Raw genomic sequence first — 24,471 nt, 5'->3', positions numbered from 1 at the left:
TTTTCCATTACCATTTTCCCCTGGTTCTTTATCATTCCCATTCTTGTCATGGTTTTTTGATTGGCTTTTCTTCAAATCTTTGTCCTCATCAATCTTAAAGGTATATTTCTTTATTGGAATGGGTTTAAAGACGGATTCCTCCTCACTTGAATCACTTTCATTAGCTCCTGGGGGTACAGGAGATGGAGGCTGGACTCTTATTATGGGTTCATTAAGAAGATGCTTATCATGCTCCTCTTGGAGATTTACTTCGATCATTTCAGTCTCAGTCTCTGAGGAAGGAGTCAACCATTTTTTCTCAGGCTGTGACGAATCAGAATCCAAGGGTGGTGGAGGAGGAAACTCTATATATGCAACTCTTTTGTCTTTTGTCTCGTGGCTAGTTTCATGTTTACCATTGGCTTCTTTTTCTGGTTCAGATTCTTTCAAAGAAATAGCTTTGCCTTGTTCACTATCTTCTGACTCCTCTGAAACCTCAGCTATTGGGCTTGCAATACCTGGCATAAATGCAATAAATGGATCAGGGGTTCTTGAGGTAAGATCATAGCTGACCTCTTCTGAACTTGGTGTTTCTGGAGTCATAGGACTTTTGCCAGAGCTATCAATAAAAGAGAACTGTTCTAAGGTGTCATCATCTGGACTGCCTTGAGGAGATGTGGGCTGTTTCTGTTTAACTGCAAAAATTGTTCGACTTTCTGAGCTAGCTATCTTTTTGAATGTTCCATTTGTTCCTCCTCCCATATCTTTGTCAGCCTGTTTCCCCACTTGGACACTTACATAGACTGGTAAAGTTTTAAGCCCTTTGAAACTTTCTCTTGTTGTAACTGTGGATATTTTTTCCTCTGAACTAGTGTCACTTATTGTTATACCACCTTTTGTTCTACCTTCAACAGAAACTTCTTCAGACTTCTTTGTTGCAGATTCTTCTCTCTGCATCTCTGAACGGCCCAGAACTCTTGGTTTGGTCAAGGTAGGTATATGTGATGGGCCCTTTTCAGTTAATTTACTTAATGTGTCTTGATTCACCTTCTTTGCCTGATTATTGTCTGCGGAAGCCGATGATGTTCTCACAGGAATATGAGATTCTGTATTTTTCTTAAGGGTCTTTACCTGGAAGTCATTCCTATTGATATCATCCTTAGACATGGAAGCTGTTTTAACAGTCTCATTTTTAATGCCACTTTTTAAATACTGCTGCTCTTTAAGATAATTAATTGCACTATCCTTATCTGCAATGTATTCATCTTTCAAGTCATGAGATTGCACTTTAGTAGAGCTCTCTTGAGTTTTATTGATTTCTTGATCCCCATTCTTCTCAAAAAGTGAGGATCTTTTTACAATAGTACCTGATGTGGTACATTTTTCAAGTAAATATTTTTCACCTGATTGCTTTGAGACAGCAGTACTACTGCTACTGGGAGTACCTTGAGCTTTACTACTCTGAGGGGCAACTTTACTTTTATCAGTTTCTGTTAGTTTTCTAGAAGGTGGTGGTCCTTCATCTATGGAATCAGCCTTTGAAGGTTTTGAAGCAGTGGAAAACTGATATACTGGTAATTTACTTTCTGGCAGTTTTTTAACTGGTTGTTTTGATTGTGTCACAGGCACGTTCTTATCCTGTTTCTGTGCTTCTATTTCAAACTTTTGTCGAACATAACTTACTTTAGAAGTCTTAACTGGGACTGGGGGGCCTGCATCACCTGCCTTTGCCTGCTGAGGGTCTTTCTGCTGTTTTGGCTTGTCCTCACTGAACTGTGAAAGCATATGTCTCTCAGGACTGTTTGGCAGACTTGCACTTTTTCTTTCGTTTGTACTGCCAAACATCTTCTGCCTGCCTTTGTCCCATTCCTCAGCTGCACTCTTTTGTATTTTCTCGGGGCTGCTGCACATTGAGCTTGACCCCGACCGTCTCTCCTGTGAAAGTCGTGTTGGTTTCTTTTTCTCAGGGGACTGGAGCTCATCGTTTAACTTTTCAGTTTTGTCTCTAAAAAACTGAGAGACCTCACTCAGTTTCTCCTCTGCTTCTTTAATAGTCCGATCTACTCTATCTTCATAAATTAGTTTCTCTCTATTCCTGTCCTGCTTGTCTTGGGTGAATCGCATCCAGACTGCATGTTTAGGGCTACCAGGTTCTGTGGTGTAATGTAATACTGTAACTTTGTCATATTGCTCATCTTGTGGGGGATATTTACCTGATTTGTCTGATGAATCCCTTGCTGACTTTAATTTGGACTCCTTCCTGGGGCCAGCTACCTTTTCTCCATATATTCCTTCTGCCCCTTGTACCTCAGTGGCTATGCTATGTGACTGGTCTGCCACTGAGTCCTCAGTATCAGAATGTGATATGTCTAATTTTTCTGAGAGCAACATTTTCTCCGCAAACCTGTATGACTCCCCTCTCAAATCGGACAACTCGTCATCATGATACTCAATAGAATGCTGGCTTAGAAGCTTTAAAGCTTTATATGACTCGTCTGCAATGAGCTGAGCTGAACTGGGACGACTCTCTTCCTCTTGAAAGACAGGTGTATTGACTCTGGATGTATCTAAGAAGAATGGCAGTGATTCCTCAGCAGCAAGTTCCTCCTCATCTTGAAGAACCTCATAATCACCATCAATCCTTTCAACAAGCTCCCTGAGACCTCGGCCACCCTTGCATATAAACTCTGGATGCTTTTTAGTCTCTCTGATTATAACTTCAGTTGGGTCAGTTGTGTTGCCCTTTTCTATGTGCACCTCAATAATTCTCTCAACCTTGGGCTTTTTGTCTTTTTCAAGGAACCTTGGGGACAATTCATCTCCTTTAATGGTGTCTTGGCCAGCTTTGTGCTCAAATAAACCTGCTAGTTCTTTGGAAGGATCTCTTCCAGACTGAAAAGCTTTCATTATGTCTCGGACTGACATTGTTTCTTCAATCCTGTCAGAGCCAGCATCTTTCAGTTGAGGTTTGTGGTAGACCATTCGAGTTGTAGTGGTAATATGAGTTTCTTCTTTGACGCATGCCAGCTCCTCAGAGTTGACTTTCATCTGCATGGCCTTTACCTTATCTTTGATTGTGCTAACTGTTGGCTCAGGCTCAACTGAATTCTTCAAAGCTGCTGCCTCATCCATTAATGGCTCACAGACCTCCTCCGGATGTTCATAGCTCCTGATAACGTGAACAACCTCAGTTCTGGTTTCTGTTATTACAGGGGGAATAGGCACATCTGTGAAGGGGGGTTTGGGCCCTGTGCTCTCTGCACTTTGAGGAGCAGATGGGGTCTTTTCACTTCTGGTTTCAAACCCACTATCTGAAAGGGGACTCTTATCTTGTTCATGGGAAAAGTCATCTGGAGATTCCAGGATAGCATCTGTGCCACTATAGGAATCGGCAAATTTGCTCAAGTCTTTCTCTGAGGGAGAGGTCCGCATACCTGTGGGTGGCATTTTGAGCTTGTGCTCTGGTTTCATGGTGCGCTTCTGTTTTTCCTCCCCTTCCTTCTTTATTTCATCATATCTGCTCTTTACATCAGCTATTTTTGAGAGGGAACTAGCACCAAGATCATTAATTAAGTAATCAACCACTTTAGCTAAATTGAGATCTTTGTCTGACACTGTCTGCGGCCCAACAGTGAGGGTTGGTTCAAATGTTGGCAGGGATCGCAGGGCACTCTGTCGTGCCTGCTCAATTTCATCTTTGGAGAACTCTTCCCATTCATCCTCTGAGGCCCTCTCTTTACTTGAGTTTTTAGCCTCACTCAGGACATCTTTTTTGAGAATTTCACTAACTTTGACAAGGTCCTCTTTAACTTTCTCAACCAAACTGAAAGGCTCTTCATCCTCCATCTTGGACTCTTTAGAAACATGCGAGTGGAAGCTCTTGGCTGCAGCTGAGGAGTCTGTTTGTAAGATTGCAGTCATTCTTATCAGATCATCCTTCATATCTGCCACATCTTTAAGAATCTCTTGACTGGATGTCAATGTAGGTGCGGCAGCTGCTTTGAGGACTGTAGGGGAAATGAAAAGTGAGGGCTTTGATGGTTTCATTCGCGATGTAGAGGGCTGTGCTTGAGTGTGTGTCTGAGGTGTGATTGTTATATTGTCTGGGACTTTCTTCCCCTGGGGTTCAGGGAGCACATTGACCATGGAGAATACTGGAACAGACATGGAAATGGATGAAGTTGACGTGGTGGTGGCTGGAGATCTAAGGGAATCATAAACAGAACTTGATAAGTTTGATCTTAAAGGTGAAGATACAGATTTTAGCGCACTATAGTTTGACATAGAGCCAGCGTAAAATGTTTTCTCAGCCTCACTGAAGGCTGCGCCAACACTGGCAGTAGCTACTTGTGTTGTGGCTTGTATCCTTTCTTGTAAGCTGTAAGCCCCTCCTGAAAACAGACGGGAAGATGCAGAGGATGATGAGGGGTACTTTATCGGTGAAATAGATCCATTTAACAGAACTGTTTCAGTACTGGCTATTGTAGACTTCGTTGATGAAGAAACCGATGACATAAGTGTTCCCCTAACTGCATCTGTGGTGGTTTTAATAGAGGACAAGCTTGCTATGTTTCGAATAGGAGAGGACACTGCTACACTTGTGGGGGCCAGGGCAGATTTAAAGGATAAAGATGTGTATGTATTTGTGTTCGACTTTATAGAATCCGATTGGGTCACTGTGGTGAAAGTTCTGTCTAGCATGGATCCAGGTGAAGAAATCAAGTTAGCTCTTGAGGACAATGAAGCAGCAAGCCCCTTAATGGACACAGGATCTGTGCCAGTTTTACCCGGTGAAGACAGGAGACTGGAGGAAATTGGAACTTGATTTTGGGGTTGTTGAACCACAGTCTTTATTGGAGATGACATAGATCTGTATGTTCTAATGGGTGATGCTATATCGTTAACTGATTTTGCAGGAGAAGCGTTTGACATTACTAGGGTGGACTTGATTGGAGAAGAAGAGGAAATAGACCATGCAGACTTTAGTGGCGAAGCAGATGGCGTGTTGGAAGGTGAACTGGAGAGGGAACCCAGTCCACATTTTGTTTGCCCAGGGACGGTAATAGGAGCCGTCGACCATGCCTGGTAAGATCTTGTTGAAAAGACAGGTTTGTGAGTGTAACCAGCAGGCAGTGTTCTTGTTGTACTTCGTTCAACTGTTTCTTTAAACAGACAAATGAAAATCCAACATAAATCAACAAAAAAATGGTGGGAAAACAGAGAGACCAGAAGGAAAAAATTGGTCAGTGGCGTTCGTCTTATAAGGAGGTAGAACAGCAGTTTTATGACGTGAAATGGAACTGAAGGTGAGGATGTAGCCAAAATAAAGATGATCCACAGAGATTCATGGCCCACAAAGGGTTTACAAAACAAAATTGAAAGCCAACAAAACACGCACACACAGAAGGATGGCATAAATGATGAACTACAAAACGTAAAATGGCAAGACAAATGCACACGACCAGAGTAAAACAATTTCACTTTTGACTTTTGATGTGCTAAATTCTCCTGTGACTGACTACCCTCATTTGCTGCAGTGCCTTTTATCTGTTTGCTTTTTTTTTTTTTAAATCTTTCCCCAATTTGTATATTTTGACAAAAACAGAAGGCGCCAAAACAAAAAGCATCCTTGTTCCTATGCTATAGCTAAAAACAATATGGCAAATGCAGGCTAACAATGACTACAGTTCATAATATCACACACATCATGCAGATCTGAGTAACCTTAGTGACAGGCAATTCAGTGCAAAGTGTGAAAGCACCCGAGAGAATCTATCTGTGAGTCTTCATGCATTTCCCTCAAAAATGCATTAAATTATTCTGCACAATCACAAAGCCAAAAGGAGCAAGACTGGTTGTATACAGGAATTTAAAAAAAGGAAATGATTTTTACTTTGATGCCAAACTGCATACAGTCTGCATTATTTGGACACTCAAAGTAAAATGTTATGAATGTTTCAAAATATAATTCTTGCTAGTGGGGGTAAAAATTAATAAATAGAGTAAACAATATCTCACAAGCATGGGGCAAGCACCGCACACCAACTTAAATACCAAATTTTACATGCAAACTAAAATAAAAAAATAAAAAAACAAACAAGAAACAAGCATGTGGACTGTTCATGTATGGTAAGAATGTGCAGATAAAACATTTATGCTTTTGCCAGTTAATATATCATAGATGGTCACAGTAAGTCACAAGTTAGCTTTAATCACTCCCAAGAATTTGGTTCTCAAAGTAAGTTCATATATTAGTGAAAACATCACACTCACTCGTTCCAGGCTCGGTCAGATAGCTGTAGCGCTTACGTAAGGCTATAGATGCAAAGGTATGACGTCGTTCTGGCTTTTCAGTCTGTAACAACAACAACAAGAATCCTATCAGTTTTCAACCCTGTTTAAATTTCAGCTAACTCTCTTATTGTTCTTTCCTTCTGGAAAAAAACCTTATGACTATCATGAAGGACTATACACTGATTTGGTCGGTTTTTTTACATTTACTCTATATTTCTTTGTATTTCTTTTTAAATTGAGTTGGCCTAAATTGATTCTATTAGCTTAAAAGGAAATCAAAGCTACATTGATTTCCTTTGATAAATTAATAAGGTCAGGAAACAAAAAGAATAACTATGACTGACTAGGTCAATGAGATTATGGGTGACGATAACCAGCATTTTGTTCCACAATATAAAAATATTTTGTCTCCTTAAATCAAATTTGATATGTGATCCAATTAAGTCTTGACAGTCTATGCAACAATACTATACTTGGTGCATGGATGGGTAAAAATCAGCTTGCAGAAAGTTGCAGCAGCATGCAGTATGTGAACTGTATATGTAACCATATTAAAGCTATCTAGAACAAGCAAATAACCAAGAGCTAAAGCAACTAGCAGACCACATGGAAATGAGGGGACAGCACTATTACCTCTTCCTCAGGATCTGAATCCACATCCTTTTGGTTCCCAAGATGCATTGCAGAAACAGAGGGTATAACGTAATGAAGAGCAGGGGGAAAGAAACATCAGGATGTGAAAAAAGGCGACTGAGAGCACACCAAGTAAAAGTTACAGCAAAGCCACAGTGAAGAAACATAAAGGGGTAGAAATAAAAACAAATAAAAAAAAGCATAGAGCCACAACCACAAAAGCTGTTGAAATAAGCACAAGCCTGTGCACCTTCAGCCAAAGCAAGATCCAAATCAAAAGTGTGATTTGGGTCTGTCACAACAACAACAACTTGAAAGAAGCTTGAAACAGATAAAAGACACACTCAGGCAGTTTGAGCCAAGTTTAACCCTCAATAACTAGGAGCACTGCTCTATCTTTCCTGAGTATGAAGATGGTATGATATGACGCAGATGATTATAGTTCAGCCTTACCTTCTTGAGTCCAGGAAGTGTGATGTTTAAATTACAGATAGCTGCCTGAGTGAGACCCTTGGAAGTTTTGGCCTCTCTGAGGAAGGACAAGCGGCCGCATGGCTCTTGGCTGCTGTCTCTGACCTGCAGAGGACAAACAAATGTTACTGCTAACAAATTAGTCTTTAGGTCTGACTTGCCCGGGATTGACTGGATTATAGCATGTAGAGAATGATAGAGTAGCCTATCTGATTAAATAATAGTAGAAAGTTTCAGCTGGAAAATACAAAACACGCTAAAATGAAAAGTCACAAACAGCTACATGCTACAGTTTCCCCTTACATTATGATATCTCAGGGTCTAACAGAAAATTTAATTTTTAACCCAAAAAATTTAAGCAAAAAAATATTTAATCTATAAAAAAAAATTGACATACATGATGCATTACTAATGTGCTTAACTGTCATGTCAAAAAATGTCAAAATGTGAAAGACAAAATGTGAATTACCTTTACACTGAACGGGAGTCTATTTTCTTTGAAAGCAAAGAAGTTAAAAACCAGCTGCTGTCCAGCTTTGGTCAGAGGGGCCAAATTGCCATAGCAGTCCACATAGATGGGTTTCCCTTCAAGTACCTTTAAAATAGACAGCCATGTCAGTGCAACCACAACATTATATTAAACTGTTAGAGACAAAACTCTTAAAAAGACGAAACCCTGCAAAAATCATAATGATAAATAGATCCATGGAAGGTTTATACAGTACATAAAAAAATATTGTCATAATAGCAACATAAAAGAAAAACAAAAGAGATAATTTACCTCAATGTCTTTGCTTCTGGCCACCTCCTCAAAGTTCTCCTGTTGTTCCAGAGTTTTGTCCACTTTATCATCCGTCATACAGAAGCACCGCAGGTTAGACTCCACAGGGTCATTCATTTTAGCAAACACTACAAACTTGGCCATGTAGGGCACACAGATGAGCTCCCTGTAGAGCTGGGTGGCCAAACCTACAGTCTCTGGGATCTGATGGCAGTCTGCAAGCCAAAACCTGGACACAAATTGAACAGCCACAAAGCTGAAAATGTGAGATTTTGATAATGCACCTTCATATTCTTTTGAATTAGATCAGAGTTATTGAAAATAGATCAAAAAGGCGAAGAGGATTTAATGAGAAAGAAGCTCATAATGTTCTTGTACCTGGCAGACACATTGGTGGTAAAGGACACACAGTCATTCATAAAGGTGAGAGGTGTAGTGCCAGTGATGTCCTCCCACTGAGCCGGCGATGTGCCACCTGTCACAAGATGCTTCATTAAATGGATTCTGAAGGATTAAAAGTTTTCTTGCCAGTCTAAAACTAGACGAATACTATAATAGAGGAGTTATGAGTTAAGGCTGGAATACACTACATGACTTTTAAAATCTAAACACATTTCATCACACATTTGCTGAATTTGTAAATGGTTACAGATTAAAACAGTTTAGGGCCCAGATTTACTAAACAGGGCAAATTAGCGTGAGAGCACAATTCCACAAAAGAACCGATGGTTGTGGAAAGTTCTGCAAATGTGATCTACCGGCAACGCGCAAATTAAAGAACACAGACGCAGCCAGATCATTTCCATAATGACCAACACAATCTACCAAGAACAGAGCTAATTAGCGTCTGGTTTAAGACATGCTTTTTTGGGTGTAAATAATGGTACAAATACCAGTAAATTGACTAGCGTAAACCTTAGTAAATCACCTTGCATGATTTATTTAAATACTCTCTTGTCTGAAAGTCTGAAAGGGAATCTACTATAAATACATATGCAATAATGTCAGCCGCGCCTTTTCAGCGCAAATTTTTCACTGCGTATCTTTAGTAAATCCTGACATTAGTTTTTAATGCCAAAAGAGGGTTTGTGCTAACGCAAGCTGTTAGTAAATCTGGCCCTAGGTATCATCCACTAAACGACAGAGGATTGCAAACTACCAGACATTCAAGTTGCTCTAAACACACACAGAAACACGTCTCATTGCTAAGAGACGACGCATGACAAATGAAAACAATAGCAATGGAGCCTATTTACGAAAATTGCAAACACAACTAATTAAAAGTGAAATGGGAGCTTGATAAATATTTAAAACGATTCGATATTTCAATAGACATTGTTATTGACGGCTATAAATCAATCCTACCAGTTATACTGCAGAGCAGACGCAGGCTTGGTGTGGTGTCTCCTTTGTAGCCATTCACCACACCCTCTCCAGAGACTGGAGGCACCGGTATGATCATGGTAATGGGCTTATGGAACTTCCTCCTGCGAGGCTCCACTGTCACTATCGGGCTGAAAGTGGCACGATTACCTATGAACTTCTTCACAGCTTCATCTGAAACAGGTTGGGCCTGTTAAGAGAAAGCAATAACATTTAAGTGAAACAGGGTGTTTGCAGCAATGTCATAGAAAAACCATTTTTGGTTCAGCAAATAACTTTTCAGTCAACAGTTTCAGTAAACAGAACCATTTTATTAGTGTGAAGAACATTTTAAAAATTTTAGGAATCCTTTTCAACTATTTTGTAGAATGGAACCTTTCGTGGAATGAAAAGGTCCAATGGATGTTAAAAGTTCTTAATTGAACCATAAGCGATTTAACGGGTAGTTATAGGAACGTAGTAATAGGAACTAGTTACCAGGGCGGTTCCCTGAGAACTAAATGTTCCCCATGGTTGCCTTCGAACCGCCAGAAGGAACTGTGAAGGGAAAGTGGCGTAAGCTGGCCGACAGCGACGTCATTTAAGCGCGGCATTCAACAATGTCAACAACTGGAGAATGGAGGATGCTGTGATCAGAGCTTTTTTTTTGTGATAACAGATATGGGAATGTAGACATACAAGTTATGCGATGGAAAGAGCAAAAAGGAAGGCTAAGAGACAATTTTCATGTTTCGCTTGGACCCTTCAATTTCCTTCGTGGTGTGAAGGTTAAGCTGGACATCGGCATCAGTCCATCTATCGCTGTTTTCAATTGTGGAATAAACTGTGTGGGTTTACACAGCTTTTTAAAAACGGGTGCTGTTTTATATGGCATTCTTTCGGCCAATCAACGTCACTGGGCGTTCTTATTGTGCTGGGTTAGACCCTACTCTGAAGTAGGAGCTAATTTAGTTTCCTCAAAAGGCATTCCTAGAACTTAATTCGTTCCCAGTTCCTGCGGCGTGAACATGCCAATAAGTGGGTTCTTCCGCCATTAGTTCTAAGAACTACTGTATGAAAAGGTTCCTCCGGTGCAAAAGCCGCTATAGATGCCAGTAAAGAACATTTTAAAGAGTGTATAGTCTCTAAATATAAGCTGAGATAGTATAAAGTATTTTAAGATTGTCATGCACAATGGAAATATGGACTCATTTGGACCGTGATCTACCTGCAATCCAACTCTGATCTTCTTGGTGAGTGCACCCTCAGGGAAGGAGGCCTGGACCAGAGGTACTGTCATGCTGGACAGGACGCCTCCCTCGGGACCCATCTGATTACTCTCCTGTTTGATCCGTGATACCACCGCAAAGTATTGTGGGAAGTCCTTCGTGATGATCCGGCAGATGCGCTTCTTCTCCAGATCAGCTGAGCTATCCAGCTCTTTGGAGTACACCAGTATCATGTGAGTTTAATTTCAGGAAGGGTATACATCATACAAGTATTGTATAGGAGCAAACAGATTGTGAGTGGTATTTGCCTTTGTCATGGTGGTGTTAAATGTGTTGCTATGTGGGTGTGATTATTGTGTAACGTAAATGGTCATTTCATTTCAGCTAATATGTGCACATTAAATCACTGAATTGTAGTATTTTGAGAAATATTGGCATTATATCAGCCATTGACCTTGTCCACTAAAACACCATGTCCACATTAACGCTCACTAAAGGCTTTACTGAATCTCAATATGTGGACTGGCAAGGTCAATAACAGTGCGTTTTTTAATCATCATCATTTTACCTTCATCCATGCCATTGAGGAGCTCATTGAGGTCTTCAGTTTTGCAGTCATAATGATGCTCCTTCCAGGTCTCACCGTTTTCGCTTCTGAGCATAATGAGCTCTCGCTCTTTCCCTCTCATGGACCCAAAATGAGGGATCTCCACAATCACAGGGCTGTGAAAACACATCGCAGGCCTTTATCAGTGGAACTTCACAGACTAAAAAAAGCAAGAGCGTGTGAGACACAAATGCTGATGATGACTTTAGTAAATGGCAATAATGTACATTCATGGAACATTAGTGCAAAAGAGGGGCACTTGGCAAATGCATCTGATATTAATACATGTAAATGCCACTAGTTTCCATTATGACCCCCAGAGGACAGATGCAGAGATGATTTTAATGATGTTTTAGTTTAGCAATGGGTTTTTTTTTTTTTTTTTTTTTTACCAAGCGTCACTGCTTCATGCTTTGAAATTAAATCTTCCAAACACCAAGTAAGATGCAAAGTAAAGATGCACTGCACTAAAATCCTATTCTTAATCGGTTTCTTTCTTTGATTTTCAATTCACTTTCAGACAGTCTCCTGTAAAATATTTTTAGAAATCTTCAACCTGAAATGCTGTGATTATTATGGTGAGGTAACATCAAAATAGATATTCTTGGCTTGATTGATCAAGGCTTGAAAAAGGAAATTTGTAGAAATGGGTTCAATTTTATTACAATGCAAAATATTTGCCCCTTTGAAACAAGCAAAACACCTTAAGAGAGAGAGAGAGAGAGAGAGAGAGAGAGAGAGAGAGAGAGAGAGAGAGAGAGAGAGAGAGAGAAAGAGAGTAGAGAGAGAGAGAGAGAGAGAGAGAGAGAAAGAGAGTAGAGAGAGAGAGAGAGAGAGAGAGAGAGAGAGAGAGAGAGAGAGAGAGAGAGAGAGAGAAGAGAGTAGAGAGAAAAAAATGGGGTAAATTGGTTAGAAATCAGAGATCAGAAATGCTTAAAAAAATTATCAAATATTTAGCAATCTTAGTGCAGCTTTAGAAATTCTTAAACCAATAACTTCTGTGGTCTTATTTCAAACATTATATCTAGTAATATGTTCTTATTTCCCAGAGTCATTGCAATGAATGCTGTTGCTCAAATGTTAGAACATTGTGCTAATAATGCTGAGGTCAAGGGTTTAAATTCCCAGGAAACACATTTACTGACATAATGACTGCACTCATGTCAAATAAGTAAATGTAAGTTAATTGGTCCTAGATTATAAGTACAAAAAACACCCAAGAGTGTAAATGCTGTTCATTTCTTAATTTAAGAGAATCTTATTCTAATTCTAAGGCTAGTCTGTATGCTGTTTTACATTTTCAAGATGCAAATGATCAAAACAAGCAGATTTATTTTAGTTGCAGTTTTCACTATAATTGTTTAATATTCAGTTACTTTTTAAACATTTACGTTAAGGTTTAAGATTAATTAGTATTATGTGGCTAGTGGCTACGTATTTATGCTAGTTATTTTTGCATACGCCATTGGCAGATATATCGGCTCTTTCTGTATTTTTCCTATTTAAGTGTGAGTTTTGCTTGTTTCAAGATGGGCATTTCTTGCAACTTGGGGCACTTATTAATAAAGAATATGTCAATGAAACTTGCTTATTACAAATTAAAAGCAACCTGTTCTGGCCAGTAAATGGGAAATGAAATAGCTAATGTTACAAAATGGATGAAAACAGTAACATCAGACAAACATGAAATCATGGAAGAAAACATTTAATGTGTCGACAGAGAAGGTACCATGGGAAATTTCATGCCTGAAGCCCCCAGACTCAGACCCACTAGAACTGTGAGTTAAAATGGGCGAAATAGACACTAAACGGTGTAATCCAAATGACCTTACCCTTAAAAAACACTGATACCTTCTCTAAAAACTAAAAGGTCAAATGAAACTCTCTCTTAGCGTAAAAACACAGGGCTAAGGCAGCAGCCATGACTGCAGACACTCATGCTCACCAAGCACTGCATAACCAGCCCAAACAGCCAGTATGAGTCACTTTCAGCGATGTGTACATTCACTGAAAGCTAAAAGGAAAGGGTGTAGATGAACGTAAAAGAGGATAATAAAAGTAGTAGTTGCAATCAACATGAAGTGCTGTGACTTCACTAAGCACAAAGTCCTACCCAGAAAATTTTGTTCCTCGTGGCCCGAGCTGCAGGATTCGGCTAATGTGGCTCTCACCCTCACTAAGAGGGGGGAGGTTTCGAGGAAGATGGAGTTTACTGAATTATATCCATGCAGCATTTAGAGGAACAAAAAGGAGGAACAACTTGTCATTCCTGCAGGATGGGATGCTAGCCCTAGTGAAGTAATGTCTTAGTGAGCTATTACTCACTCTGTTCCAAGTACAGCAGCTTGTTCCAAAACCTAGTGAGCTTTCTACATCTAATATGCGTCCAAAATGAAATAAATGAGTTATTTGGAACACTTATAGGCAACAACTCATACAAATAGCACACAGGAGACCTGACTAATAATTGATTTCAGCAGAGTTGTCCGTTAGCCTGCTGCAAAGCGAACAGCGTGGCACTCCAATAAACAAAATACATAAACACACAAATATTGGGTAAAATAGTACATTTGAATTAGATTAGAGTGTTTTTACTAATTCTTTCAATACTGATTGAATTTTCTCTAGCTTTGTCTGCCATCTCACAGTGTATTATGTGTCCGGTTTGTTCATGAAGAAGAACATATATTTTGGCCAAAAAGTAGTAATTTAAGAAAGCAGCATAATCACGTTGGCCACTTTTTTTTTTTTTAAAGTTCTGCATCGGGAACATGCCTATGACACCTTAGGGTAAGACACAACAGGCAAAATCATTGTTTTTTATGCACTGGTCAGTTTTTTGATTTTGGGCTATTTTGCTTCCACAACATCAACTCTGCTCATCTCTCTGCACTGGCTGCCAGTTAATCCATTAATGCTTGCATATAGAACAGCCATTGGCGCTGCACCTTAATGCGTCTTCATCCCCTTTCACTATTCCTCAATCTCTCCCTGTTCGAGCTTGTACTATTCTAAACAATGTCTGAAACTTTGTATTACCTCTTTATTTGAAACTTTATTTGTAAATACTTCGTATTTAAATATAAATGTAGCATGTCTTCTTTTAGACCCGTTGAAAGGAAATGTCCAAAAATACACATTTGTTCATTTTATTACACTTTATCCATTTGCGTCAGTAGATTTAAATTACAATATCATACAAACATACTATCTTTAAAGGCTGTTTTCTCAATTTTATTGTATAGAGTGAGAAATCTATGGAAGCTTGTTTCTGCCACAGAATAAAAAAATGTAAAAGATAATTGAGATTTTTTTCTCACAATTCTGACTTTATAACTCGCAATTCTGACTTTTTTTCTTGCAATTGACCCTTCGCAAAGACCCGCCCCCCTTAGTTACTGTCGCTATTTCCGACAAGCTACGCCGCTCTCACGCACACACCATGTTCTCACGCAGTGAAAAATACATTGCGGATCTGAGAGGAGACTGACAATACGCTGACAGACAGGACAGACCAGGCTACTTTTCGGTTACTTTTGATATTAAACATATTAAACAATGTCTCACCTTTCAAATTTGGTCATTTTTAAAAAGAAATTTAAACAATAAATACCGTTTTGTGGCTCTTTAATGTGTCTGACAGATCGCTGTAGAGCCTCGGTTAAAGCTGCTCGTGAAGTGAACCGATCATCTCTTCCTTCTAGTTCATTTATAGCATCAAATAAACATGAATGAACATAAGAAGGAATGTTGTTATAACCGCGGAAAGGCGTCAGTATATTCAGTTTTTCAAGTTCAAATCCTCCCATGTTAATCTACTAACTCTCCTGACTGCTTTGTCGGACAAAATGGCGGATGGCGAAGTATGATTGGTCAGATCACCTGTCAATCAAGCTCCCTGCGAAGGGTCAATTGACCGTTTGCAAAGACCCGCCTCCTTTAGTTACTGTTGCTATGTCCGACAAGCCACGCTCCTCTCACAACACACCATGTTCTCACGCAGTGAAAATTACATCGCGGAGCACTGACAACACGCTGACAGACAGGACAGACCAGGTTACTTTTGATATGAAACAAAGTCTCAGCTTAAAATTTGGTAATTTTTTAAAGAAATTTAAATCATAAATAACGTTTTGTGGCTCTTTAATGTGTCTGACAGATCGCCGTAGCGCCGTAGTTAATTTATAGCATAAAATAAACATGAATGAACATAAGAAGGAATGTTATTTTAACCGCGGAAAGACGTCAGTACACTTTGTTTTTCAAGTTCAAATCCTCCAACGTTAATCTACTAACTCTCCTGACAAAAATGGTGGATTATGATTGGTCAGATCGCCAGTCAATCAAACTCACTGCGAAGGGTCAATTGCAAGTTTGTATCTCGCAATTCTGAGATTGTGCGTCAAGAATTGCGAGATATAAACTTGCAATTGCGAGAGATAAAAGCCAGAATTGTGAGATAAAAAGTCGCAATTACCTTTTTTATTTTTTATTCATTGGCTGCAATCTGCCGTCTCTATGCGCCCTACACACCTCCAGGTCGCTGAGGTGAGCAGCAAAGATCAAGGCTGATCCCTCTCACCCTGGAAATGGACTATTTAGAACTCTCCCCTCTGGCAGAAGGTTGAGGTCTATCAGGACCAAAACCTTGCGCCACAAGAACAGCTGCTTTCCTACAGCTGTAGGCCTCAGGAACATGCCCCTGGAACCAAACAGACTATAGCCTGCTCCCCGCACTCACACAGAACCCTCACTAGATAACTGCACCTTACTTTATTTTTTTTGTTACATCTCTTTAGTAATTTATTGTAGGTATTGTTTGTATTGTTTATGACTTATGTACAAATCGTTGCACTAATGGGCAAGAACAAATTCCTTGTTTGTTGTAAACTTACTTGGCAATAAAGCTTTCTGATTCTGAAAGGGTAAAGTCAAGGTACATCCCTGAGTCAGTGTCAAGTACCAGGGCTTTGGCATGACAAGAATGGTGAGCGAAGCCACTCTGTGTCACTGCTGAAACACTTCACCGACACACTACCAAACACAGAAGATGGTTTCCATGGAAATGATAAGGAAAAGCCGGAGTAAAATGAGCAGGAAGGTGAAACCTACCCCAGAAACTGAGCCCCAGCTGGGCCCACCTCCACCAGCCTGCTCGCCAGCCCTTCTCCCTCCACCATGGGTGGCAGGCACGCCAGCTTGTGTCTTTTGACCAGACGACACGTGATCCGCGTTGGCGCCGTGCACTTGCGGGGCGGGATGATGATGCGCATGCCATTGTGACGACTTCCTCGCATGGAACCTCCGCGGGCATCCACCATGAAGCTCACCAAAAACCTGCAGGAGGAAAATTACCCGATAAGAAAAGATAAAGAGAGGCTCAACAGAGTTGAGTTTTCCCATGCTGTGGTAAAAGCACACTCGCAAACAACTTTCAGAGAGAAAATTAGAGGCGAGGATGTGATCTGGGATCATTCCATGCACCTGGTGAGAAGTTAGTGAGGTAGAGAATGTTGGTAGGATATTTAAACATTGTACTAACAAACACAGTTACAATTAGTTTACTGTAAAAGATCAGAATCCAACCAAACTGTTAAGGTGCCACAATCTAAACCATATATTATTAAGATCTTTCTTCAGCTAGTTGTGTTGTATTAAAGTACCCCTGTGGTGAAAATCAAGCTTTTAATGTTGTTTATATCTATGTGGTGTTTTTAATATGCTTTAAGACAAATGTGTGTAAATTCATAAGTCCACACCATTGCTGAGTATTTTCTCTTTAAAACTGCAGTGATTTGGTTCACTCAAAAACGCAGTTTATAATCGCTGGTGTTTCTGACATCACACTACCAATTATGTCAACGTGTGATCATCAACAAGTGGATCTCTGAGCTGGTGCGAGTGAGTGGAGGCGGGGCTAATTTGCATAGAACCACTAAATGAGGCAAGGGTTTAGTGCTACATTCAAGCTATTTTAAGGCATGAAGAATTTTTTTCAAGGAAAAAAAAACTTTTAGATATGCCATTTTGGTTAACAAAGATGAGTTTTTAAGGGATAAAATTATTGACTACACGGGGACTTTAACATTCATTATTGCTTTACTGAAATCACAAAAAATAACACTGAATGAAGAAATTTAACATCATAGTATAGATTACAAGAAAAAAAATTAAGTCTAAAGTCTTAAGGACCATTTGGCTAATGAAGATGTTATCAAATAGTGAAATACTGATATCAGTCTGGGCTGTAAGAGATGGTAGATCATAGAGACCATTGGCACCAATAGTTATACAATCTACATTAGCTTGTAGGCTGGATGTATACTACAAAACCTGTCAAAAACAAGTCCTGGTCATTGTTCATCCAAATCTCAAAGAAATAGTAGGAAATTATATTTTTCCAAATGCAAATGAAACCTATTTTTAGAACCAAGAAGTTGAGTTGAGAACAGCAATGACAAACACAGGGAGGAAAAACTGTGATCACATGATCAACTGTCACCTGTTGTCGTACTGAAAGAGTGAGGGAGAAACGCTGCAAAGAAACAAGTGGAAATATGGAACAGGGCAAAAAAGAAAATCATAAGAGCTTCAATATTAGCACAAACACAAAAACATTCCTTTATTGAGGTCTCAATATAAAATACATGGAAGATTAGGAAGGTAATATGGGAATATTAAGGTCATTAAAGAATAAACAATAATGAGATAATTGGTCGTAATCTCACAGTGATCCTGACTATTTTACGTTTAGCTGAATTGGTGACTAATTGGTACAATCTCATACGTACGTTTTTGTACGGTCTGTTTAAACCCCAGTAATGGGTAGGTTTAGGGGCGTGGTTATGGGTGGTCCTACATAATGAGATTCTTTGAAAATCGTACGTTTTTGTATAAATTAAATCGTACTAAAAAACAAAGGTATTATTACATGGACTTAATGTCTAATGTTAGAGTTTGTTTTTACATTTATGCTTATTGGAAGTAGGGCTTGCCGACATCTTGGAAGTGACGTGAAATGATGCGTCTCACTAAGGTTGGGGTTGATCAATGTAACCCGAGTTCACAGGGTCGAATGTCTGAATTTGAGTGGCGTTCCAGACGTTATTTCTAAGAACGAGATGAGAAAAATCCAAATTCTGAGCTGTCAGGAACGCAGCATTAGGGTGTTCCATTTAAACCCACTGCATAGGTTCCACCAGTAGTGGACACTTGTGCAATGTAAGCAATGACGTACGTCCGAGTGAACCAGATGGAGGAAAGTTAGCGAGGCATGAGCATAAAAAAAGTGGAAAATGTGGCAGGAAGTCCACAGAGCTTTCTAGTGATGAAAATGACATCACGCAGACAGTCCACGGACCTTGGCGGAATGCGGACAGCCTAAGTATAAATAAAATAGTCCAAGTGACTACAGTGTTCAACCTTAAGTTTATCAAGCGACGAGAACACTTTTTGTGCGCAAAAACAAACAAAAGTAACGACTTTATTCAACTATTAATTTTCTTCTGTGTGGGCCTCTGAGTGAGTTCACGTAGTGTAACAGCGCAGCTCTTCTGGGTTGTACGTCAGAATGTAGGCTCACTTTCGGCCAGCATCACACGTGTCGGCCAATAGTGAGCCTAGGTTCTGACGTACAACCCAGAAGCGCTGTGCTGTTACACTACGTCAACAGCTTAGGGGAATGACATGGAAGAGAAGAGATGGTTGAATAAAGTCGTTATTTTTGGGGTTTTTTAGCGGTCGTTGTCGTTTGATAAACTTAAGGTTGAGCCACTGTAGTCACTTGGACTATTTTAACGATGTCTTTACTAACTTTTCTGGGCTGGTAGATATAAATTCCCTAGTAGCCTCTGAAGGATTGAGCCAAAAGATGAAGAAGAATGAAAGTCTTAAAGGGTTGGAACAACATGAGGGTGAGTAATTACTGACAGAATTTTCATTTTTGGGTGAACTAACCCTTTAAGTTTAATACTTCGGCTTAGTGCTTTGAACAAACCATTATCCAAAGTGTAAGAAAAGTCATAGCGATGCTGGCCTTACCCTGAATGGACAGGGCTGGAGACCAGGTTCACGTTGTCCATAGTGTCCGGAGTCCAGCTATAGCGTCTCATTGATTCTGTGTTGTAATCTTTTGCTAAAGCCAGGTGCTGAAACACAAAACAAGCTTGTTCAGAACTGAACAAACTACTCATATTTCCATTCACTGTGGTGAACCATGACTTTCACAATACTCTCATATGAGACTGAGGCTCTGCTCTCTGTAGTTAACAACTCAACCGCAAAATTATCACTTCATCCTATGGTTTATGATGACGGTGACAATCAACAAAACAACATGCGGGAGAATTATTTATAAGAGGTGGAAGATAATGGAAGATAATCCCTGATGCAAGACCAAAACAGCCAAAACAATGTAAAAAAGCTAAGCTATAAAAAAAAAAATTGAGACAGAAATGGAAGGGAAACCAGCAAGAATCTGGCCTGAAGAGCAGAACACAAAAGAACAACAACAAATGCATCTTGCAGAGCAAAGCTCAAGTTTGCATTGGTTTGTGGAATAAGAAACAATGCAATTGTTGCAATTCCTCAATGCATTTTATACCTTATAATGAAAGTCAACAAGGTTGGGTATGTCTCTACAGACCCCCTGAAGCATTTGAAGAGAAGAGACAGATTCTGAATCACTCCAAATGCACTGATCAACAGTGACAGACAAAATTACTAGAAGATCCTTTCTCTGACTAAAAACTTTATATGGCGTAAACAGTACTGTATAAAAAGAATACTGTGGCAGTACAACGGTGGTAATAGATGGTAATATCATGGTTTTTTGCTATATACAATGGTACTGAGCAATTAAGTTTATTTACATTTCATGGCCGTAACATGGTAGGCCTACTTTAAAAATACCATGGCATGACCACTCAATTGTATTTCCTTAAGAAAATTAGTATCTAGTTTAGAGTTTGCTGAGCTTATATGGAGGAGAGAATGCTATGGTCTGGAAGCTTTTAATTGTTCAAATTGACAAATTATGAACTTCAACATTATATAAAGACTCAAAAACAACTCAACTGACAGCAAAAGGGCAACATACCGTGTCCTTGTTTGGCGCCAGGATCTCTTCGATCATCATGCTGTCACGGGCGAAGGAGCTCCGGTTGAGTGTGTTGGACCTATCCGAACTGAAGGAGCGCAGGCTGTTGGCATTTACATTAATACCATACAGTGCGGGGGAGTGACAGTGAAATACACACAAAACACACACACACACAAACACAAAACAAAAACATTCATTATTGCATGCAACTTCCAGGGAAACTAATGCACAATAGCCAAAACAAGGATCAAACCAACAAGATAGACATTGGTAGTGGTGTGATGGTTTAGACATTTAGAGAAAACAGGAGAAAATTCACAGATGAGCAGCATCTTAAATGATACGCTGGTTAATATTTGTTATGACATGATTTGGAATGACTTAATGACTGAGACAAAAACTCTGTGCAAGACAGTTTATAAACGTTAAGCAAATTGATCCTTCACTAAACCCCAATTTAAAATGTTACTGACCAATCCTTCCAAAGCTGTTGCTCTGGTTACACATTATCAGACAAACGTTTTCTCTTCTCTAAAGTAAACCTAAGGAGGATCTGATTGTTTGGATAGTTTAAAATGGAATTTGACAGAAATTAAACCAAAACACGTTATTATTGGAAAATGTTATTGCTAAAGAACTTATAATAGATGGGAAAGATTTTAAAAATGGTACTTTTTTGAAAAGTTGATGAAAAGTTGAATTAAACTGCCCTTATTCCCAAATAAACATGCAGAACATCAGTAAGTACACCTACATTTGCTTCCAAGTAAATGAAATATTTCTAACTTAACATATTTTAATTTATGCATTTATTCGTGTCACTGTGGTGTCGATACACAGATGTGTAAAATTCCAGCCAATAAAATAAATGTATAATTTTAATAATAAGTTGAAAATGTTATGGCCGATAATTCTAAATGGCTGGTATTAAAATTATTTTCTATTTTATGTAGAAAAATAAAACGTTATTAAATTAAATATTTTAAGTGAATTTAGGCATCGACATTATAATGTAAATATAAATGGATATTCTTTATGAGATTAGCTAAACATTATATTTAAAAGTGTTATTAATCAATTTAACTTAAAATGATTAAATTATTAGTTGTTTTTTTTAAAAGATCAACTTTGACTTTAATCATTAGATGATGATAGTTATCTCAGTGTAAAATACAGGGAAATATTTAAATATGCAATACCACCAACATTTATCCAAACTTGGCTGATAGTCATAAATAAATATTTATTGGAAAAAATACTGCAAAATTTTCAATTTCTTCAAAATATGGCAGATTAAAATGCTTTGCAATGTTGCAATGCATTTCAGCTTATATAATAATATATGATACATTTTCACTGCTATTTGGGCAAATTTTACTGAAAATCACTCTGTTCAAGAAAACAATTCAAATAGTTTAAGAGTAACAGTAATCAAGGGGCAGAGCTAGCAAAATGACAATTATATAAAACTTTACTGGAAAAAAAAATATTTTTCATGACTTTAGCCTTCATTTCTATTTACAATAAGGCCAAGTGCGTTAATTTAAATTGAGCTAACACAAACACATGCTCTTTCCTAAGGCTTAGCCCAAATCAATATGAAATAAGTATGGCTGTGCTCAGAAATCAATATGATGTGGCGGTTCTCAGTTTGCAGCAAAAACTGGCACTGTATGGCTACTGTCTTGTGAACATGTACTGCGATCTGTGAGTTTGCTGATTTAAATGGATGAAATTTGTTTCAACTGATTCTCTTCATGCATCCCTGGAAGCTACATTGAGAAACTATTCGGCACAGTAACTGGACTCAAAGGGACAAAAACTGAAATGTTTACGACAGTCAAACCTGAGAGAAAAAAAAAATACAACTTGAGATTCACACACCAAACTGTCAACATAAACCTAAAAGTGAAAACCATGAAAACCAACTGAAACCATAGTCCACGGACAACAAGAATGTGTATTCTTCATCAAATGAAAAACAATGTACAAAGCACAGTACATAACAATGGTTTCAGAATGACTCGGGATAAAGGGTGGAAAGGGTCGGAAGCATCATGCCCTCTTACCTGACTTTAGGACTATGGTGAGAGTTTAGAATGGAAGAGGAAGAACAGAGGAAATTGAAGGTAACAAATCAGAAATGCAGTGGTTGAATGAGACAGGCTCTGTCTGGTGTTGGTGCACACACACACACACACACACACACACGAATTAACTGAGGATTTTACTCCTCTTTTACTTTTTAATCCATTAGGATGTGATTTTAGGCATATACAAAGCAAAAAAAATATCTAGAATACCCTAAACACAACAGAAGTTATTATGAGATATGCCAATATGTCAAGCAATTCTCTGTATGGCAACTGGAGAGACGACATGATCAAGGATAGAGAGCCTCAGTTTTAGAGAACCACTTTCTTGTGCCTGATCGTTCAACCTCTATGATCATAATGTTTATGGTGTTGCTATAGTGATAGGATGATAATTAATTTCTTGTTAAGGCCGATAACAAAAAAAGAAGCAAATAAATCAATAGATGCCTAAATGAATACTACTTTTAAAAAAAAGACTAAAAACACTAAAACCTACAATAAGTAGTTAAAAATGTAAATGGCAGTGCTATAAAGTATTAGATATCATAAATGTAATTAGTTACTGTACTTAACTACTTGGTACATTTACTGAGTATTTAAATATTAGCAACTTTTACTCTGTACTTAACTATGTTTTTAAATACGGTAGATATGTACTCTTTACTCAAATACATTTGTGATGGATAATGGGCAATTACTCATTAAAGTTTGTATGTCACCTAACTTTTTCTGCAGCAGTTTATTTCTGCTACAAAAGAAGTGATATCGCCACCTACGGGGCATTGAAGGTACTATAATCTTGTTCGTTTTGCCCTTACTCACCTAAACTTGTCAACAAGGCTATTTTATGCGAATTATAAGCAGGTAGTTGTGAATCTCAGATATTTTACATAACCAGCATTTCATTTTACATTATTTTATTTATCCATCTTATTGAAGAGACCTTTTTAAAGGATATTGCTTTACTTATACCCTTTTTGAGCACTTGAGCTTAACTAAGATTTAAGAGTTTGTTTAATTTTAAGAGGCTGTTGTGTTGGCCTTGATTATTGCAATATTGAGGTGTTCAGTTTTATTCTGATTTTAGAAAATATACATGTGATTGCTCTCCTCACAAATCAACTGTTTTGTATTTCACTGGCATGTCTCTTATGTGTTGAGGACTACTGCATCTTTGAGCCTTTATTCAGTATGAGTAAAATACTTGAGTACTGTTAAAATCCGATACTTTAAGAATTTTACACACGTCGTATTGGAATAGGTGACTTGTAACTTGTAATGGAATCATTTTCGTTGTAAGGTACCTGTACTTTTACTCAAGTTATTGTTTTCAGGTACTCTTTACACTTCTGTAAAATGGGTGAAAATAATTAAATATGAAATATTTGGCAATAATTATCGGTTCCACTTTATTTCGATAGTCCACTTTAGACATTCTACCGGTACTAACTATAAGTAACTTTGCAACTACATGTCAACTAACTGTCATTAGAGTATTAGTAGACTGTAGTAGACTGTTAGGTTATGGTTAGGTGTTAGGGTTCGGGTTAGTAGAATAAATTGACTTGTAGTTGCCAAGGTACTTATTGTCAGAAGAATTTCTGTTGGGGGACCATCAAAATAAAGTTTTAGCAGATATTTTGCATACAGTCAACTAATACTCTTATGCCAGTTAGTTGACATGTACTGTAGTTGGAAAGTTACTTATAGTTAGTAAAGTGGACTGTCGAAATAAAGTGTTACCTAAATATCCTATACTGGACAACACTGATACATTAAAAATAATCACAGATTATTTAGTCGAAAATCAATATGGTGCATAGATGTGTGGTACGATCCCTTAAAAGGAGTCACATGGCATTAAGCATATGACATCCAATCCCTGCATTTCTACAGTAGCACATGACTCTTGTTTTCAC

General features: G+C 38.5%; 1 protein-coding gene across 50 annotated transcripts in view; it reads right to left on the bottom strand.

Moving 5' to 3' along the window:
* The window catches only part of ank3b (ankyrin 3b), a 174,867-nt gene that overhangs the window by 13,628 nt on the left and 136,768 nt on the right, over positions 1-24,471 (bottom strand). For 16 of the 50 annotated variants that reach the window (XM_077206084.1, XM_077206085.1, XM_077206052.1 and 13 more), the window contains 11 exons: positions 20,454-20,556; positions 19,397-19,503; positions 16,469-16,693; positions 11,318-11,472; positions 10,749-10,960; positions 9,524-9,731; positions 8,537-8,633; positions 8,159-8,387; positions 7,847-7,972; positions 7,360-7,482; positions 6,253-6,334 (listed from right to left, as the gene is read on the bottom strand). In XM_077206084.1, coding sequence (XP_077062199.1) covers positions 6,253-6,334; positions 7,360-7,482; positions 7,847-7,972; positions 8,159-8,387; positions 8,537-8,633; positions 9,524-9,731; positions 10,749-10,960; positions 11,318-11,472; positions 16,469-16,693; positions 19,397-19,503; positions 20,454-20,556 — 1,667 coding nt within the window. Of the gene's footprint in view, positions 1-6,252; positions 6,335-6,906; positions 6,934-7,359; positions 7,483-7,846; positions 7,973-8,158; positions 8,388-8,536; positions 8,634-9,523; positions 9,732-10,748; positions 10,961-11,317; positions 11,473-16,468; positions 16,694-17,858; positions 17,892-19,396; positions 19,504-19,958; positions 20,004-20,453; positions 20,557-24,471 lie in introns of all 50 variants that reach the window. The other 34 variants (XM_077206039.1, XM_077206041.1, XM_077206046.1 and 31 more) reach the window with 9 other exon arrangements.

The sequence above is a fragment of the Siphateles boraxobius genome, unplaced genomic scaffold (genome assembly GCF_051911475.1).
Source record: "Siphateles boraxobius isolate OS27281-9 unplaced genomic scaffold, OSU_SipBor_1 55, whole genome shotgun sequence".
Taxonomy (NCBI): Eukaryota; Metazoa; Chordata; class Actinopteri; order Cypriniformes; family Leuciscidae; genus Siphateles; species Siphateles boraxobius.
This window is presented reverse-complemented; position numbering and strand designations above follow the sequence as displayed.